At 40.8% G+C, this 21,106-nt stretch overlaps 1 protein-coding gene across 2 annotated transcripts in view; it reads left to right on the top strand.

Annotated features, from left to right (window-relative positions):
* The first annotated feature begins 11,096 nt into the window (after window positions 1-11,096).
* The window catches only part of LOC110532127 (ephrin type-B receptor 2), a 56,619-nt gene continuing 46,609 nt past the window's right edge, over window positions 11,097-21,106 (top strand). For both annotated transcript variants that reach the window (XM_036988043.2, XM_036988042.2), the window contains exon 1: window positions 11,097-11,329. In XM_036988043.2, coding sequence (XP_036843938.1) covers window positions 11,257-11,329 — 73 coding nt within the window. In that variant the 5' untranslated portion in view covers window positions 11,097-11,256. The remainder of the gene's footprint in view (window positions 11,330-21,106) is intronic.

The raw sequence follows: 21,106 nt of genomic DNA, 5'->3' as shown, positions 1-21,106 counted from the left end.
TATCCGCTGCCTTGACGCTGTGAACCATCAGATCCTCATCTCCACCCTCTCAGGGTGTCTCAGGCTTTGCACACTTTTTGGTTGCATCCCACCTGGCAGGTCTCTCCTACCAGGTGACATAGAGAGCATCTGTGTCTGCACCATATACTCTCACTACTGGTGTCCCCCAGGGCTAGGTTCTAGGCCCTCTCCTCTTCTCTCTATACATCAAATCCCTTGGCTCTATCACATGGTCTCTCCTATCAATGCTATGAGGATGACACTCAACTACTTTTCTCCTTCCCCCCTTCTGACACCCAGGTGGCGACACGCATCTCTGCGTGTCTGGCAGAATATCGGCCCACCACCTCAAGCTGAACCTCAACAAGACGGAGCTGCTCTTCCTCACTCCAAGACCTCTCCATCACTGTTGACAACTCCATGGTGTCCCCTTCCCAATGTGCAAAGAACCTTGGCGTGACACTGGACAACACCCTGTCGTTCTCTGTAAACATCAAAGCAGTTACTCACTTCTGCAGGCTCATGCTCTACAACATCCGTAGAGTACGACCCTACCTCACACAGGAAGCGCCCTGTACAGGAGGGCAGCTCCCGGCTCAGCCCAGTCCAAGCTCTTCTCTGTCCTGGCTGCTCAATGGTGGAACCAGCTTCCCCCTGAAGCTAGGAAAGCAGAGTCCCTGCCCATCTACTGAAAACATCTGAAACCCTACCTCTTCAAAGACTATCTTAAAGAGTATCTTAAACCCCCTCAACTTGACTCTTTTCACCCTTACTAGCTCTGACTTTGCTGATATACTGATATGTGGTTGTCCCACATAGCTATTTTAAGATGAACACACTAACTGTAAATTGCTCTGGGTAAGAGTGTCTGCTAAATGACTCAAATGTAAATGTAAAATAATGTGCTTACGGCATTGAAGATGAGCAATATTACACGAGCCAGGGCCAATTTATAGTTCACCACTGCCTTAGTCTCTTGTGACAGCCCGAGTAGCTGAGAGTTGGTTCTAGGTGCCGAGATTACCACAACCTGTATGTTGCTTCGGATTCTGCTTCTGCCAAATAGACAAGGATTACATGGGTATGACATATGTTTTATGCACTCAGTTACATATATCTCAGCTTGCTTTACCTTCTCACAGTGAAGTGGATAATGTGTGTGTGTCTGCAAATACTAGTTTCACTCCAACTCAAGTGTAACTTTCATTAGGAACTGATTATGATTTATCGTCAAGACGAAGGTATAAAGCCTAGTAATGCACCACTATAACTTTCAGTAACCTTCCACCATCAAACACTACAGATTCAAACACACTATACACACTGTAGACCAAACACATCACATGTCAAACTTAAATGTGTTCAAGTCACTGCAGTAGAAATGAATGAGATTTACTGATGAGATTTATTGATGATGACATTTACACAATTTACTTAGTTTTTATTCCATGGCACTTCATATGCTGTCTGCAGGTTTATGAACGCAATAGATGTCATAAGATAAGTACATATGTATGTGGAAAAGTTTGAGTTTTATAAGAACAGGTAGTACAGATATCAAATCTTAATTTGATCACCCTGTTTTTGCAGGAAATTTCCTACACAGCAGGAAATCGAGAACTTGGGACTATAAGGATCTATCTGAATTTTTGTCAAAATTAAGTTATTGACATAGTCCTGTTCTGTTCAATGTTCTCTACCTATATAGTACTCTAAATACCCCAATTCATGTTGTGATGTTCAAAAGAATACAAGATAAAAATTGCTGACTCCATTCAAACCAATGAGGGTTTGGGACTTAAAAGGCAATTATCTCAGAATCATATTTTTGCAGATAGAACCTTGTAGTCCCAAGCTCTCGAAACCAAACTTGTAATGTATTCAAGGTTTAAAAAAGATTCTTAAGTTTTTTATGTTGCGCTAACAATTTTTTAAATCAACCCCTACAAAAATGTTAATTCATTATATGTGCTGCAGGATCATTTTCCTGCTGTGAGAAACTGGCCAAATTAAGATCCTACATCTGTAACAAGCAGATGGGTAGGAAGCTGCCCACTGAAGAAGGCGAAAGCTGCAACGTCTGTGTATGTTAGCAACCTGATGCAGGAGAAAAATGAAGAAGTAAGCTTGACGTCTTTTTTTAGTGCGGACCAATCTCAAATATTTTACTTTACCTGAATTCCAGGGTTTTACGCACTACATTTTCTTGGGGAGAGTGCGATGGTCTTCTTTTGATGGGTAGGAAGCTCAAATACCTAAGAGAGACAGATACAGTAGCTGCACAGTTAATTCAGTTATGATGCATGATATAACAGTACTGACATACAGTATGAGCTGTGACTGTGATACGGACGTGGGAAGTCAGGTCCACCATATGCCCTCATACACTTTATCAGAAATTATAAATGTCTGCCCCTATCATAATTATCCTCTGTTGTATGAAGTCTCACCTTATGACTATGACCCAAAAAAGCCATTCAGGAGTTATGTGGTTATTACCGTCATGCTTTCCAATCAGACCACAAGGGGGCAGTAGATGCTATTGCTTTAGCCAGCCGTGACACACTCATGTCATAATACACGATTTGATAATAGCAACAATGATAGCAAAACTAAGCACCACTAAGGATTGATTGGATTTCTCCAGGATCCGAGTAAACTCAGCAACAGTATTAGCATTACAATTTGGAGTTGTGAATGCACTGATATATATATTTTTAATTGATTGTGTTTAAAAAAAACACATTTTCCTCTATTAGTTTACACAGAGTAGGTTCTAGATATACCATGACGGCTCTTACAGAATCCAAACAAATTTAAGCTTTTAGAGGAGGCTAACCACTTCATATCAGCTAACCACTTCATATGTATCAGCTAACCACTTCATATGGATCAGCTAACCACTTCATATGTACCAGCTAACCACTTCATATGTATCAGCTAACCATTTCATATGTATCAGCTAACCACTTCATATGTACCAGCTAACCACTTCATATGTACCAGCTAACCATTTCATATGTATCAGCTAACCACTTCATATTGCTGGATCCTGTGTTTTACATTATAGCCATTAGTAGACATATGATTAAATATCATCTGATGTTGGTTGTGTGAGGTGTCTGCATTTGTGCACTGGAGCATCATTATGAGATTAAACAACTGCTTGCTACTTGCCTGTTTGTGTGTGACAAGAACTGAGTAACATGGTGTGACCTGGATGTTGCGAAACTGTAGATAACAGCCCAGCAGATGCTTTGTCCTTGTGTTTGTATGTAACAATATTGAGCACATGGTGTGACTTGCTGTATCTTACAAAGTTGTGATAGGGAGGGGTGGTCATCACTAGCTTTAACTGAGATGGAAAAATACTGAACAACACAATAGCAGGAACTGAGCAACTGTTCTAACTAGGCTGCAATACCAGAACAGTAAGGATCTATACATCGAGGAGGGAGAACTCCAAGAAGCGCCAAGAGGCGGGGACCCGCCTGAGCGCCTGCAATAGGCTGGGCAAGTTTAAACCACCGCCCAGTTTCTACTGTGATAGGCCAACAGACGTGTTGGAACTATGTCTATCACAGTATAAAGAATACTGTTTACATACATCCTGTCAGTTCTCTGTTCTGCCCTGCGTGGTATTACAGTGAGCCCGTATATACGAAAGTTGCATTTGCCATTTATTACTTAGCTAATAAATAATACATAGTATAAAATTGGTGACTCATTGTTATATTTATCCTGATACCAGATTCGAATTTACGCAACTGTAACAATATGTATCAGCTAACCACTTCATATGTTATAGAAATCAGCTGTTGTTTTCTTGGAGGAGAAAAGCATGCACACGTTTAAAAACCAAAGCTACTTATCTTTTATCTATACAATTTATTTTTACCACTTAAACATATATATTGGGATTCCTCCTCTGTATAAACGTCATTAGCTTGATGATGTGCGTGTAGAGAAGGAGAGTGTCATTTAATACAAGGGCATTTGTTTCCACGTTTCCTCTCCTTGTCACATGTAGTTGATTACCTTTGACCTTTTTCAAAGGCAGGCGAGGAAGGGACGGAAGAGAGAACGCAAGGACATTTTCCACAGGAGAGGGAAACCCAGGGACAGTCCTGTTGTCTCCAAGGCCCCACTCCATCTATAGTCTGTGAACATTCCGGTTGCAGTTGACAATCCTATTTCTGTCTGTGTGTTTTTTGTAAGGTTAATTATAGGTAATCTGAATACAACTTGTTTGGTATCTTGTGGACATGGAAACAGCCAGCGAATGTATGTCTTGTGTTTTTTTTACATTGTGTTGATCAGTACATTTAAAGGATTGACTTATTTATGTGCATGAAGCACTTTAGTCTTTACGACCCTTTGATATTTAATCTCTGTTTTTCGGGATTACTTTTACATGCCTTCCATACCAGTACCCAGTTCAGGTATTTACTGTCCTATTCTAGAACCGCTTTACAGGCTGGGATTTAATCAACACCCCATAGCAATGTTTACCCAGTGTCTTTGTTTAAAAACGTCACCCTGCGCGGGAAGTGCTGCTCACCGGAGCAAAGGTCCTCCAACTTCCTGACTTGACTTCATTAGTATCCGTTTGTATCCCAGGCAGTCGGGCCATACAGCACAGACAAAACACAAAGTGAATGCGGAAACCATCCTCAGAATGGACTACTGCATGTGGGTGGAGGAGGAAATCCTTGTTGCTCCTACGTTTCAGAGCCTGTCTTATATTCAAAATGTGTGTTAGATGTGCTTTTGTGTCTGATTATGGACTGTACCAAAATGCAAGAGTGAGGGAGAGTGCAAACGAAAGCTTTTTTCAAGACACCTTTCCACCTTTGCTCACACAAGTGAATAGAGGAAGCTTCTATTTGCTGTCCATATCTGACACCTCCCATCTGTGTGAACTCATCACTGCAGCCAGGCAGGAGAGAGTGGGAGGTCACTGAGCAGTGGACTCACAGACAGACTGACAGACAGACATTAACCCCATCCAGCATGAATAGTCTTCTCTTCACACTGGCATCATACAGGAGTCAAAGTGAGATGCTAATTACAATCCAGAGAGACAGATACAATCCCAAGCATTTATGAAAAGTCTAAAATAAAGAGCTGGTGAATTCACTGAAGAACAATATCTGGCACATGCTCCAGATATTAAATGACTCATTAACTATTTGCTTTTACCTGCAGATGCGTGGCAGTCTTTGTTGTTCACTCAGTGTGTCTCCAGAAATGTCTTCCAGAGCAGGCTTGTGTCACCTCCGCCAGCAATGTCAAAAAAAATGTTGTGCACCCACACTTCAGTACGCATCATTATCAAAGACAAGTTCACTGGGTGGTGGGACTGGGAATAGTAATTTCAGGAAATAGTTATGATTTGTGGTGGTGAAATATTTTTTATATGGTACGGCATCCATATTAGGACATCTTCAGACATCCACCTTGGACCTCATCACCTCTCCACCTCACGCCACACCCTGAGTAATTGATGGGAATTGATGTAAAATATATCACTAGCCACTTTAAACAATGCTACTTAATATAATGTTTACATACCCTACATTATTTATCTCATATGTATACGTATATACTGTAATCTATATCATCTACTGCATCTTTATGTAATACATGTATCACTAGCCACTTTAAACTATGCCACTTTGTTTACATACATCATCTCATATGTATATACTGTACTCGATACCATCTACTGCATCTTGCCTATGCCACTCTGTACCATCACTCATTCATATATCTTTATGTACATAATCTTTATCCCTTTACACTTGTGTGTATAAGGTATTGGAATTGTTAGCTAGATTACTCGTTGGTTATTACTGCATTGTCGGAACTAGAAGCACAAGCATTTCGCTACACTCGCATTTACATCTGTTAACCATGTGTATGTGACAAATAAAATTTGATTTGATTTGATCTCCCTCAGCCTTGCACTATTCAGGAGACACCCCCGCCTAGGCTCATCTCACCAAGCCACACTGACCATTTTTCCCTATTCTTTGCAATGAATTAGATTTCTATGGCTGCAATAACGCTTTTCTAGTTAAGTCTTATATCCCAAGCACTGTTATTTGCCTGGAGGTCACATTTTCAACATCATTTTCAAAATAACACCTGATGGCTTTGTTGTGTCATTACAGACAGGAAACCGTCAGGGGTTCTGTTTGATCATAGTCTGAGTCTGCACAATTGACCAAATCAGGGAAGCGAGTAGGTGGGCGTCTTTTCCTAACGCATGATGTAAGCCCATGGAATATGGACTTCTATAAAGAATACCTTTATCCAAGACCACGATAGTTGTATAGCTCTTTTGTACACTGTAAAAATGTTTTACATTGCTTCCATGGCTGTGCTTATCTGTGTGTGTGTATGTGTGTGTGCTTTATCCCTTTGCATTTTAGGGTATGAGCTGATATATATATATCAGGTCCTGACCTTAGTTCCTTTTTTAGGTCTCTATTTTTGGTTTGGTCAGGGTGTGAGTTGGGGTGGGTATTCTATGTTTTTGTTCTATGTTTTGTATTTCTGTGTTTGGCCTGGTATGGTTCCCAATCTATCGTTGTCTCTGATTGAGAACCATACTTAGGTAGCCTGTTCCCACCTGTGTTTGTGGGTATTTGTTTTCTGTTTTGTGGTTCTTCACCTTACAGAACTGTTTCGTTTCGTTCCCGCTCTCTCTTTGTTGTTTTTTGGTTATTGCAGTGTTCAGTTTATTTATTAAAATTAACATGGACACTAACCACGCTGCGTTTTGGTCTGATCCTTCCTATTCCTCATCCGAGGATGACAACGATCGTTACAATATACAGTGCCTTGCGAAAGTATTCGGCCCCCTTGAACTTTGTGACCTTTTGCCACATTTCAGGCTTCAAACATAAAGATATAAAACTGTATTTTTTTGTGAAGAATCAACAACAAGTGGGACACAATCATGAAGTGGAACGACATTTATTGGATATTTAAAACTTTTTTAACAAATCAAAAACTGAAAAATTGGGCGTGCAAAATTATTCAGCCCCCTTAAGTTAATACTTTGTAGCGCCACCTTTTGCTGCGATTACAGCTGTAAGTCGCTTGGGTTATGTCTCTATCAGTTTTGCACATCGAGAGACTGAAATTTTTTCCCATTCCTCCTTGCAAAACAGCTCGAGCTCAGTGAGGTTGGATGGAGAGCATTTGTGAACAGCAGTTTTCAGTTCTTTCCACAGATTCTCGATTGGATTCAGGTCTGGACTTTGACTTGGCCATTCTAACACCTGGATATGTTTATTTTTGAACCATTCCATTGTAGATTTTGCTTTATGTTTTGGATCATTGTCTTGTTGGAAGACAAATCTCTGATGCTGCCACCACCATGTTTGACAGTGGGGATGGTGTGTTCAGGGTGATGAGCTGTGTTGCTTTTACACCAAACATAACATTTTGCATTGTTGCCAAAAAGTTCAATTTTGGTTTCATCTGACCAGAGCACCTTCTTCCACATGTTTGGTGTGTCTCCCAGGTGGCTTGTGGCAAACTTTAAACGACACTTTTTATGGATATCTTTAAGAAATGGCTTTCTTCTTGCCACTCTTCCATAAAGGCCAGATTTGTGCAATATACGATTGATTGTTGTCCTATGGACAGAGTCTCCCACCTCAGCTGTAGATCTCTGCAGTTCATCCAGGGCCTCTTGGCTGCATCTCTGATCAGTCTTCTCCTTGTATGAGCTGAAAGCCAGGTCTTGGTAGATTTGCAGTGGTCTGATACTCCTTCCATTTCAATATTATCGCTTGCACAGTGCTCCTTGGGATGTTTAAAGCTTGGGAAATATTTTTGTATCCAAATCCGGCTTTAAACTTCTTCACAACAGTATCTCGGACCTGCCTGGTGTGTTCCTTGTTCTTCATGATGCTCTCTGCGCTTTTAACGGACCTCTGAGACTATCACAGTGCAGGTGCATTTATACAGAGACTTGATTACACACAGGTGGATTGTATTTATCATCATTAGTCATTTAGGTCAACATTGGATCATTCAGAGATCCTCACTGAACTTCTGGAGAGAGTTTGCTGCACTGAAAGCAAAGGGGCTGAATAATTTTTCCCTTCACATTTATAAAAAACTTAAATACCTTATTTGCATAAGTATTCCCAAGAATATAGAGGCCTCCATCATTCTTAAATGGAAGAAGTTTGGAACCACCAAGACTCTTCCAAGCGCTGACAGCCCAGCCAAACTGCGCAATCGGGGAGAAGGGCCTTGGTCAGAAAGGTGACCAAGAACGCGATGGTCAGAGCTCCAAAGTTCCTCTGTAGAGATGTGAGAACCTTCCAGAAGGACAACTATCTCTGCAGCACTCCACCAATCAGGCCTTTATGGTAGAATGGCCAGATGGACGCCACTTTGACACACCTACTCATTTGAGGGTTTTTCTTAATTTTTACTATTTTGATTTGTTTAACACTTTTTGGGTTACTACATGATTCCACGTGTGTTATTTCATAGTTTTGATGTCTTCACTACTATTCTACAATGTAGAAAATAGTCAAAATAAAGAAAAACCCTTGAATGAGTATGTGTGTCCAAACTTTTGACTGGTACTGTGTATATCTACATAACATTCATAAAAAAATATGTGGCCGACGTAGTTACTTCCCTATCTAGCCTGGTTGCGTAGCTAAATTTGCCTGTGTGACTGAATCTACATTAATAAAGAGATGAGTGTTGTCAGTGAAACAAACCAGCTTTCCTGTTCAATTTATGACCCACAAGTCAAGACAGATTAGACTTGATCGGGTCGTTGGTGCCATGTGTGACCTACAATGTGCTCAGCTCGTAGAGGGTCGCTGATCTCCCTGGGCAAAGGTTTCCATGGGAACGACCCCTGGATCCTCTAATCTGCTAGTTTGCAGCCCTCGCTCATCTTGAGGCTGAGTTATGTTGGATTCCTTTATGTCAGTCCCATATCCTTCTGCTCTATTTCCTCACCCTAGACCCACTCCCTATTTGCCTCCCCGCGCCCCCACCTCCCTCTCACTCCCTCCCTCTCTCCCTCTCCTGTCGGCAAGCACTCTGCTCGCTTTTCTTCCTCCTTACATGTTTGTCTACTACCAGCATTTGCAGTGAATCGGCCTGGTTTTCCCACTGAAATCCAAGTGGCATGTTTCACATTCATTTGCAATGGGATCAGAAAATAAATAAATTGAAACAAACAATTGATGGCATAATCTTTGATATACATTTTTCCACAACACACATGGTATGATTAATTTATATAAATATTCTAGATGTAAATATTGAACACACGTCAACTTGACTGGGATGCTATGTCCTCATTTTGTCATTCCTTTAAGGGGTCTTGACAGACACCACAGGCACACAGATGCAGGGCCAGCCTGCTGCATACTCTCTGATTCAGGAGCGCAACTTTGGTTTTAGACGTCGTTGGAAGATAATATTTTTTTGTTTGTTTTGTTTATCTAGTCGGATACACTCCAAACAGCATACCCGACCGCTCGGAGGCGTCCACATAGTCCTAAAGCACACTGTTGCCTCATGTTGTATCACATTCCAATGATAAAATTGGGGGGGACAAAAATGCAATTTCAGAATGCGGGGGGGACATGTCCCCCCTGTCCCCAGTGAAAGCTGTGCCCCTGCTCCGAGTGTAATGTGACGCCAGAAATGCATATGGTTTTGAACAACACATCAATGTGTTTGATGTGCATCAAACGTGTCATCCCTACAAATGTGATGGGCTAGATCAACCTAGTCATTAAATGATGCTAACACAACTTTACTCAGTGTTTTCCAATGCCAGTGTTCAAGGCCCAAATATATATTCACATGTAGGATAATGTACATATCAATGCAGTGGCCAGTGGTTGGATTAATTGTTAATTTTTTTTATAGGTTTTTCTTGATTGTGTGTTATTCTGTCTTAATGCAATGCAGAAACAGATATAGTAACATTTATTTTCTCATAATTTTTTGATTGGCAGATCTTAATTAAGGGGTTGTTTGGATATTAATAACCTACCGTCCTAAGAGTAGGAAGGGGGGGGGGGGGGGGTGGTAGCATTGCTTTAAGTGCTGTTGATTGGAGTAATGGAGGGTGTTAATCCATGACTAAATTGGGGCTAATTCCAGGATAAATTGCTTTGTTGATGTTCTCAGGTTAGGGCCAAAGATCAAGTGTACATTTGACAATGGGCCGCTTGTTTCTTACTGATCATACAAGATCCTAGCATTACAATGGGATGATCCATCACACTAGGCAGATTTTGCCAGATAGCCTACCCTCTCTATGATTTTAAAGCTTCAATCTGTAATTTATGTTTCCAGCAGACAACCTATCTGACTCTAATCCTCTCCAGAGACCCTTTGCCTAAAACACTACTCATATCATGTAGTCTCTGTTTCCTACTCAGGGTGGCGCCATTGTTCTTGAACGACATAGTGAACGTCCAGGAGAAGCACCAAACATGCCTAATCTTTTCATTTGAAAGTAGTTGACATGCCTGAGATTGTTTTGTTTATTTATTCGCCTGCAGAGTTTCATTAGTATAGCTAAATATATACACTAAATGACATTTGCAGTTTATGCGTTTGAAAACCCATAATATCCCAGCAGCGAAGTGAAATAATACATGTTTTACGCAGCTGCTTCAGAGAACCAGTGACTTGACTGACCATAAAGTGAAACAAGCTCCGCGCAACTTCTATCTCCTCTCAACAGCATGTGTTTCACTTGTTGATGATGCACTGATAAATGATCAAAACATGTCCACGAAGACAGCCTTAGTCAATCAATAAAACAAACCATTTTATCATGCAGCTGCAACTGGTGGTAGGCTGTAGTGGTGGTGGTGGTGGAAGTATGGTGCTAGTTAGTGATGCATGTACACAACAATAATGACATCTACAGTATAATAGTGTGCTTTGATATTATTTAATTACAACATATATTAAATACAACAATTATTACACTCTCTATTCAGAGGTTATCTTGTAAATGAAAACTGCAGCCATCTCCAAACAATAGATACATTGCCCTACCCCTTTGAATGATTCCCTTTGGTTTCGCCCAAATTTGGCTTTAGACGCGTGTTCTCCCTTCAAAAGCGGTTCGTTCTAATCATTGGCTGTGAGGGTTTGCGCTTCTTGTAGATTAATTCGCTGTCAATGGCCCGCTGGTGGACCTGTTTTCTATGAATACCTTGGCTTTTTACAGCCAAAATGCCAAGTATTTCCGTTGTTATGGATATCTTATATTGTTTATGGATATTTCCAATGGTAGGGGCTGTCGAAGGTAAGAGAGAATGCTGCTTTTTCTTTTTCTCGTCTGAATGCATAATTAAAACGTTCATGGATGATTGTCATTGTGAATAAACTCTCACCATAAATCCATTAATTATACACCATCAATTATTCATTTCGTAAGATATTGGGCAAATATCATGTACATCTAGGAGTGGGGTGGATTGTGATGGTAGTGTAAAAGTAAATAAGTCGTTTTTATTATATATTTTTTAATGTGACAACAGTAAATGCTTTCTGGGGGACTGTCACAATTGTAACGCCGTTATTTTGTATGCATCAAAGTCTGATGAAATTCTGTTGAGAGAAAAAACTAACGTTAGATAAAATACTCCAAGGAAATACAGTATATCGATAGGTAAAACAGTGCTTCAGTCATTTTAATGGTTCTTACCACAAGTTTTGACTCCTAAACTACCTGTAGTCAATATACAGTATGTTATAGAAATGTATCTGCTTCATAGCATATAATATTGGGGGGGGGGGTACTTGCAGTGAACAAACCATGTAACCCTGTAACCCCATCTCAGTCATATGTGCTATTTCTTTGATAATAGAATGTAGGTAGGCTATGTTAAATAGTCTGCCAATATGTTAAATGCGATGTTGAATCATCTGTATGAATGGTTTTGCTTGCAATTCAATCACTCACTCACGCACACACACACACACACACACACACACACACACACACACACATACATACATACATACATACATTAAACCAATTGTTTTTTATTTATTTAACTATGCAAGTCAGTTAAGAACAAATTCCTATTTACAATGATGGCATACATACATACAAACATACATACATACATACATATATCAATAACATGGTAATATATCTTTATGATATAGGTATATCCTATTATTTGTACTAGTGTCATTTTAAAACAAGCAAATATTCACTATGATCAGCACTCCATGGGATTTGTTGGTGAAGTGTTGAGTTATATGCTCTCTTAGTCATTCCACAACACTTCAGGTGTCTTCTGTATTTAATGAAAGATTAATCAGATGCGGGGATGCATAACTGACCTATGATGGCTAAATCCAGCGCAAAAAGGCTTTTTGGATTGAAAAGCTGATCCGGCTCTGTGGTGTGTTTGGCCTGTCTTTTGGATTGAAAAGCTGATCCGGCCCTGTGGTGTGTTTGGCCTGTCTTTTGGATTGAAAAGCTGATCCGGCCCTGTGGTGTGTTTGGCCTGTCTTTTGGATTGAAAAGCTGATCCGGCCCTGTGGTGTGTTTGGCCTGTCTTTTGGATTGAAAAACTGATCCGGCCCTGTGGTGTGTTTGGCCTGTCTTTTGGATTGAAAAACTGATCCGGCCCTGTGGTGTGTTTGGCCTGTCTTTTGGATTGAAAAGCTGATCCGGCCCTGTGGTGTGTTGGCCTGTCTTTTGGATTGAAAAGCTGATCCGGCCCTGTGGTGTGTTTGGCCTGTCTTTTGGATTTTCAGGAGTTGAGAGTTAAAGCTACTTATTCTGAGTTTTGAACATTTTATGGCAGAATAACTTAGAGATTCAGGATTTCCTCATTTACTTGCATGGCCACATAGAGTCCTTGCTCTGGGCCAAATGCTACGTCACACCCACGGATATTATTTTCTTCTCCGCAATGAGTCTGGATCTGAGTACCTCCCCGACCCTTCACCGAATGTGAACACATTTGGGGCCGCCTGTTTGGTCCTGAAACCGATGGGTTGGGCCAGAGCAAGAACACAAGTGAGTAAAGCGGTGGGTTGAAAATGTGTCATTGGCTTTGTAATCTGATTTGTTAGACACCATCCCATCTCTGATGACTTTGTTTTGTACAACACCCCTCGTGCCCCTCGTCACTACGAACGACTTCAATGATGGCAGTCTCAGATTGAAGTATGTTGCGAACACAGAATTTAGCGCGAGTCGTCAGGCTACTGCTTTGGTAACAACAGTGTAACAAATTGTAATGACATATTAACTAAACCTGTAATTAACATTGAAAGGACATTTTAAGTTATTAAGAGTAATTATTACTTATCTCTCTCTCTGCAGTCACTGAAGTAGTTACAGTAAGAGTAACTACTAGGCCTTCATGTGAAATTTTTACCTTAGTTACATGGTTCATGCACAGCAAGATATGTGATAAAAATCACAGAAAATGACTTAACAAATGTGTTACTGGTTAACAGTATGGCTGCCTAACTGTGACTGTTGTGCTTATGTCCATAACATCATGCATGTCCAAGGCCTATTACGATGTCACCAACCTTCTGACTAAAACGAAGAAAATAAATCTATAGGTCTAGAAGCCTTTTAATAATTCCCCTCAATTGCTTCAGTCAGTCAAAAATATCTGAGTTGTGTGGGATCATGTGATGTCTGTCTGTCAGTTCTTGGCCCATGTGACGTCTGCTTGCTCTGCTCTGCTCTCCCAGCCTGCTGTCCCCTCCTGTCCCTCTGTTTCAGCTGTGAGACCTCCCTCCCTCCCCCTTGTTGGGCTGCACAGCGTCCATGTTCCCAAGCCTTTATGTAAGCTGGGCAGACCTGACCGATTTCAGCCACGTCAAGAGCTATTGGCTCAGCATTGGCTTCCATAGTCTGGCTGAGAAATCATATAGGATCTCTCTCTCACTCTATCTCTCTCTCCCCATTATGTTCTGTCACACCACAGACATTTTTTATTTTCTTTACCTGACTGGGTTCTTTGTAGTGGTTGGTTAGTTACACATGCCAATTGGATGCAGATGGTACCCATGCATGTGAATGTAGGTATTTTTTATCCAGAGAAGAGGAGTGCAACTGTAAATGTTTGACACGTAATGGCTGAATGGCTGTACTTGGGTGGCTCTGCAGTTCCAACATACAGAAAGGCTCTCTTCCTATCCATGCCTACTGGCAAGGACTGTGTGATACAGAATGTCTTGTTCACAGCATATACTGTTTGATGGTTCTCCTTTCCATCCACCTCTTTGGTCTATCTATACACTTTTTACTATGGTCAAATATCACAACAGCTCTGCCGCAAATAATCATGCCATGCATTTAGTTAGCTGTTTTTTTTTTAGGGTGGTGGATGATTATACATTATGGTCGTTAACTATTTGTTATGATGATCTATTTCTATTTCCTCTTTACTGACGTTTTTAGCAATGTCTTGCGACTTGCGACTGACTGAGGCCATTTTGGTCCACCTTAAGCCCTTACCTGTCCATTTGTTCCAGACAAATCAAAGCACTTATTTTAAACACAAGTTCAATAAAAATAACTGAATCCTATTTTCTTCACTTGTATTTTCAGTATAACCAAAGTGTTGACATGACACCTTTGCCTTTTGCTTCCAAAAGAAGCATAACCTTTCTGCTCTTTGGAAGTCAATCAATATGCAGTGTAATGCTGCTCTTCGGTGCAGTACTCTTTCCCCTCTGGGAGCAGTGGCAGAAAATATTTAGCATCAAAACAGCCAATGACCTACTTCTCCTTCTTCCCTATGGTGGGGTTGCAAAACGTGGTTACACTTACATGACTGAGACACTTAACAGTGTAACATGTAAATGTTACAATCTATATATACCGTAGTTATGGTTATAGATTTGTTATGAGTCTACCCTTGTTTCCAGGTTGGATTAAAGCCAGACAACCGTTCGCCAGACAAGATGGACATTGGGTACAGTGAATGAACCCATTCTGGAACTGCAAGCACATGTGCCAAAGAAACAAACCTATCTCTTGGTCAGATTTGTTAAGGTTTTTAACCTGTGGAACATTGACGCCTTTGAATGTAAAACGCTTCCTTGTATTAATTTTGCTCCCTCTGAATAACAACAGGTGCAACGTTTCACTGTGGCAAAGGCTTAGTAAATCATTGTCATTATACAAGGCTTGGCACTCATTTTTTAATTGGAACAGGATCAGGATGTGGTCCATTTGGGACTTTATGTGATCACCAGTGGGTGAAAAACCTTCGTCCTTGTAAAGTCATTGAAAAGTAATTGACATTGGAGAGTGGGAAACCCTGATGAATGATGCTGTTCTGAGGTTTACTGAGGTGAGTACTCCAGTGACAGAGGCAGGATCCACCCAGGATCTACCCTGGTCGCAGTAAATAACAATAGCGGGGCTATATACAGGGTGTACCGGTACAGAGTCAATGTGCGGTGGCACCGGTGTCAAGGTAATTGAGGTAATATGTACATGTAGGTAGAGTTATTAAAGTGACTATGCATTGATAATAACAGAGAGTAGCAGCAGCATTCCAGGGGGGGGGTGTAGTCATTTGATTAGTTGTTCAGGAGTTTTATGGCTTGGGGGTGGAAGCTATTTAGGAGCCTCTTGGACCTAGACCTGGTGCTCCGGTACCGCTTGCCGTGCGGTAGCAGAGAGAACAGTCTATGACTAGGGTGGCTGGTGGAGTCTTTGACCATTTTTAGGGCCTTCCTCTGACACTGCCTGGTATAGAGGTCCTGTATGTCAGGAAGCTTGGCCCCGGTGATGTACTAGGCCGTACACACTAGAGGTCGACCGATTAATCAATTAATCGGAATGGCCGATTAATTAGGGCCGATTTCGAGTTTTCATAGCAATCGGAAATCAGTATTTTTTTTTTTTACACCTTTACTTAATCTTTATTTAACTAGGCAAGTCAGTTGCCTAGAACTTGTTCTCAACTAGCCTACCTGGTTAAATAAAGGTGAAATAAAAAATAAAAAAGTTAACACATTCTTATTTTCAATGACGGCCTAGGAACGGTGGGTTAACTGCCTCGTTCAGGGGCAGAACGACATATTTTTACCTTGTCAGCTCATGGGATTCAATCTTGCAACCTTGCAGTTAACTAGTCCAATGCAATAACGACCTGCCTCTCTCTTGTTGCACTCCACAAGGAGACTGCCTGTTACGCAAATGCAGTAAGCCAACGTAAGTTGCTAGCTAGCATTAAACTTATCTTATAAAAAACAATCACTCATAATCACTAGTTAACTACACATGGTTGATGATATTACTAGATATTATCTAGCGTGTCCTGCGTTGCATATAATCTGACTGAGCATACAAGCATACAAGTATCTAAGTATCTGACTGAGCGGTGGTAGGCAGAAGCAGGCGCGTAAACATTAATTCAAACAGCACTCTCGTGCGTTTTGCCAGCAGCTCTTCGTTGTGTGTCAAGCATTGCGCTGTTTATGACTTCAAGCCTATCAACTCCCGAGATGAGGCTGGTGTAACCAAAGTGAAATGGCTGGCTAGTTAGCGCACGCTACTTGCTCTGAGCCTTAGGGTGCTTGTTTCCCTTGCTCTGCATGGGTAACGCTGCTTCGATGTGGTGGCTGTTGTCGTTGTGTTGCTGGTTCGAGCCCAGGGAGGAGCGAGGAGAGGGACGGAAGCTATACTGTTACACTGTCAATACTAAAGTGCCTATAAGAACATCCAATAATCAAAGGTTAATGAAATACAAATGGTATAGAGGGAAATAGTCCTATAATTCCTATAATAACTACAACCTAAAACTTCTTACCTGGGAATATTGAAGACTCATGTTAAAAGGAACCACCAGCTTTCATATGTTCTCATGTTCTGAGCAAGGAACTGAAACGTTAGCTTTCTTACATAGCACATATTGCACTTTTACTTTCTTCTCCAACACTTTGTTTTTGCATTATTTAAACCAAATTGAACATGTTTCATTATTTACTTGAGGCTAAATAGATTTTATTGATGTTTTATATTAAGTTAAAATAAAAGTTCAGTATTGTTGTAATTGTCATTATTACAAATACGTTTTTTTTTAAATCGGCCGATTAATCGGTATCGGCTTTTTTGGTCCTCCAATAATCGGTATCGGTATCGGCGTTTAAAAATCATAATCGGTCGACCTCTAAATAATATGCATATATTAGTATCTGGGACAGAGTAGGAGGCAGTCCACTCTGGGCACGCTATTCATCCAAAAGTGAAATGCTGCCCCCTATCCCAAAAAGGTTCATTGCTATATTGTAATTACTTCGCCACCATGGCCTATTTATTGCCTAACCTCTCTTATCCTGCCTCATTTGCACATGCTGTATATAGATTTTTTTTTGCAAATTAGAACTGGTTCTCAACTAGCCTACCTGGTTAAATAAAGGTGCTTTTTTTTTTTTAAAGGTGTTAGTGCCAGCATCAGTCTGTGCTGGTATGTAAGATAGCTATGAAAAATACAGATGAAAACTCATCTGTATTTAGATAGATACTCTTCCTCAGGCTTGCAAAACCTCGATACTGCCTTAGATATCGTATACCAGCTGTTGTTTAGATAAATGCATAGGCCCCCACCCCGTGTCTTACCAGAGGCTGCTGTTCTAAAGTGTATAACCCGCCAGCTGTATGTTCTTAATGTTGTCGTTCAGCCACGACTTGGTGAAACATAAGATATTACAGTTTTTAATATCCTGTTGGTAGGATAAACGTGCTTTCAGTTCGTCCCATTTATTTTCCAGCAATTGAACATTAGCTAGCAGGACGGAAGGCAAGGGCAGATTAGCCACTCGTCGCCTGATCCTTACAAGGCACCCTGATCTCTTTCCGCAAAGTCTCAGTTTCCTTGTCCAGTGAATAACGGGGATCTGGGCCTGGTTGGATGTCTGTATTATATCCCTCCCGTCCGACTCATTGAAGAACTCTTTGTCCATTTTGAGGTGAGCAATCGCAGTTCTGATGTCCAGAAGCTCTTTTCGGTCATAAGAGATAATAGCAGCAACATTATGCACAAAACAAGTTACGAACAATGTGAAAAAACAAACAAAATAGCATTGTTGGTTAAGAGCCGTTAAGACGGCAGCCTTCCCCTCCGGTGCCATCATCATATCTTGGTCAAAACAGTGAGGGCTAACTGTAAAGATCAGCAGAAGAGCTGTAAATCTCCTTATTACTTTACTCTTATCAACTTTAGTGAACTCACATTTTTCCAGAGTGAGCCTACCAGTTTACTTGCCATTTATTTTCTATACAGTGCCTTGCGAAAGTATTCGGCCCCCTTGAACTTTGCGACCTTTTGCCACATTTCAGGCTTCAAACATAAAGATATAAAACTGTATTTTTTTGTGAAGAATCAACAACAAGTGGGACACAATCATGAAGTGGAACGACATTTATTGGATATTTCAAACTTTTTTAACAAATCAAAAACTGAAAAATTGGGCGTGCAAAATTATTCAGCCCCCTTAAGTTAATACTTTGTAGCGCCACCTTTTGCTGCGATTACAGCTGTAAGTCGCTTGGGGTATGTCTCTATCAGTTTTGCACATCGAGAGACTGAAATTCTTTCCCATTCCTCCTTGCAAAACAGCTCGAGCTCAGTGAGGTTGGATGGAGAGCATTTGTGAACAGCAGTTTTCAGTTCTTTCCACAGATTCTCGATTGGATTCAGGTCTGGACTTTGACTTGGCCATTCTAACACCTGGATATGTTTATTTTTGAACCATTCCATTGTAGATTTTGCTTTATGTTTTGGATCATTGTCTTGTTGGAAGACAAATCTCCGTCCCAGTCTCAGGTCTTTTGCAGACTCCATCAGGTTTTCTTCCAGAATGGTCCTGTATTTGGCTCCATCCATCTTCCCATCAATTTTAACCATCTTCCCTGTCCCTGCTAAAGAAAAGCAGGCCCAAACCATGATGCTGCCACCACCATGTTTGACAGTGGGGATGGTGTGTTCAGCTGTGTTGCTTTTACGCCAAACATAACGTTTTGCATTGTTGCCAAAAAGTTCAATTTTGGTTTCATCTGACCAGAGCACCTTCTTCCACATGTTTGGTGTGTCTCCCAGGTGGCTTGTGGCAAACTTTAAACGACACTTTTTATGCATATCTTTAAGAAATGGCTTTCTTCTTGCCACTCTTCCATAAAGGCCAGATTTGTGCAATATACGACTGATTGTTGTCCTATGGACAGAGTCTCCCACCTCAGCTGTAGATCTCTGCAGTTCATCCAGAGTGATCATGGGCCTCTTGGCTGCATCTCTGATCAGTCTTCTCCTTGTATGAGCTGAAAGTTTAGAGGGACGGCCAGGTCTTGGTAGATTTGCAGTGGTCTGATACTCCTTCCATTTCAATATTATCGCTTGCACAGTGCTCCTTGGGATGTTTAAAGCTTGGGAAATCTTTTTGTATCCAAATCCGGCTTTAAACTTCTTCACAACAGTATCTCGGACCTGCCTGGTGTGTTCCTTGTTCTTCATGATGCTCTCTGCGCTTTTAATGGACCTCTGAGACTATCACAGTGCAGGTGCATTTATACAGAGACTTGATTACACACAGGTGGATTGTATTTATCATCATTAGTCATTTAGGTCAACATTGGATCATTCAGAGATCCTCACTGAACTTCTGGAGAGAGTTTGCTGCACTGAAAGTAAAGGGGCTGAATAATTTTGCACGCCCAATTTTTCAGTTTTTGATTTGTTAAAAAAGTTTGAAATATCCAATAAATGTCGTTCCACTTCATTATTGTGTCCCACTTGTTGTTGATTCTTCACAAAAAAATACAGTTTTATATCTTTATGTTTGAAGCCTGAAATGTGGCAAAAGGTCGCAAAGTTCAAGGGGGCCGAATACTTTCGCAAGGCACTGTATATTTTTTACATTATTCTATCAATTCATTCCAAGGACAAGTAGTGTTTATGTGACCTTTCAAGGATAAATCCTAACTTAAAATACTTGTGTGTAAACATTCAGACATAGAGTAATCTGAGTCAGTTGTGTGAAAAACAGGAGAACATAAGATACATATTATTTCAAGTTTGCACATCTAAACCCTTTATGTTATGCAGTCACTATGTTTTTCTTGACTTGATGAATGTTACTGATTGGAAGGAGAGTGCACACACACTTGGTTTCTCGGGCAGAAAACAATTTCAGCTTTTGATGGAATTGAGCCCTACATTTTTTGTTGCAAGTGTACACAGGTAAGTAAGCAGCTTTAACTTCAAGTTAATTTGAGTTCAATGTACTTGATCCAGTGTATTGTGACAGTGATGTAAGCATCACCAGTCAAGTGTCTTCCCACCCAATATATCATAAACCCTCTAACAGTACAGAGATAGTGACAGAACTGGAGCACTAGAAAATCAATGGGTCCCAATTCCCCAATTCTCGAAAATGCTCTATGCTGCTCCCAGTAGCAGTAGCATACGAAAGAAGGTAATTTACTGACACAATCATAATACATCAGTGTGTGTCAAGGCTCAGGAGAAGACCCAGATGCAGACAGTTTCGCAGTAACAAAAGTTTATTACAACAGGGGGGCAGGCAAACGACAGGTCAAGAGCAGGCAGAGGTCAGTAGTCCAGAGCAGAGTCCGAAAGGTACAGAATGGGAGGCTCAGGGTCAGGCAGAGGTCAGTAATCCAGGGTGGTGTGACAAGGTACAGAATGACAGGCAGGCTCAGGGTCAGGGCAGGCAGAATGGTCAAAAACCAGGAAAGCTAGAAACAGGAACTAGAGACAGAAAGGAGCGCGGGAAAAAATGCTGTTATGAAAACAAAATGAACTGGTAGCAGAAAAACAGAGAACACAGGTATAAATACACTGGGGGTAATGAGGAAGATGGGCGACACCTGGAGGGGGTTGAGACAAGCACAAATACAGGTGAAACAGATCAGGGTATGACAGTATGCAGTATTTGTCTGTCCATGGAATGGAAATGGATATACAGTACTTTAGCCTCATTTGAAAAATAATCATAATTTCTCAACTTCTTTTGTATTGTTATAGTATATTGCCTACACATACCAAAAACTGAAAGGACTTGAAAA

This window comes from Oncorhynchus mykiss, chromosome 9, assembly GCF_057628025.1.
Source record: "Oncorhynchus mykiss isolate SJ-2025 chromosome 9, ASM5762802v1, whole genome shotgun sequence".
Lineage (NCBI taxonomy): Eukaryota > Metazoa > Chordata > Actinopteri > Salmoniformes > Salmonidae > Oncorhynchus > Oncorhynchus mykiss.
This window is presented reverse-complemented; position numbering and strand designations above follow the sequence as displayed.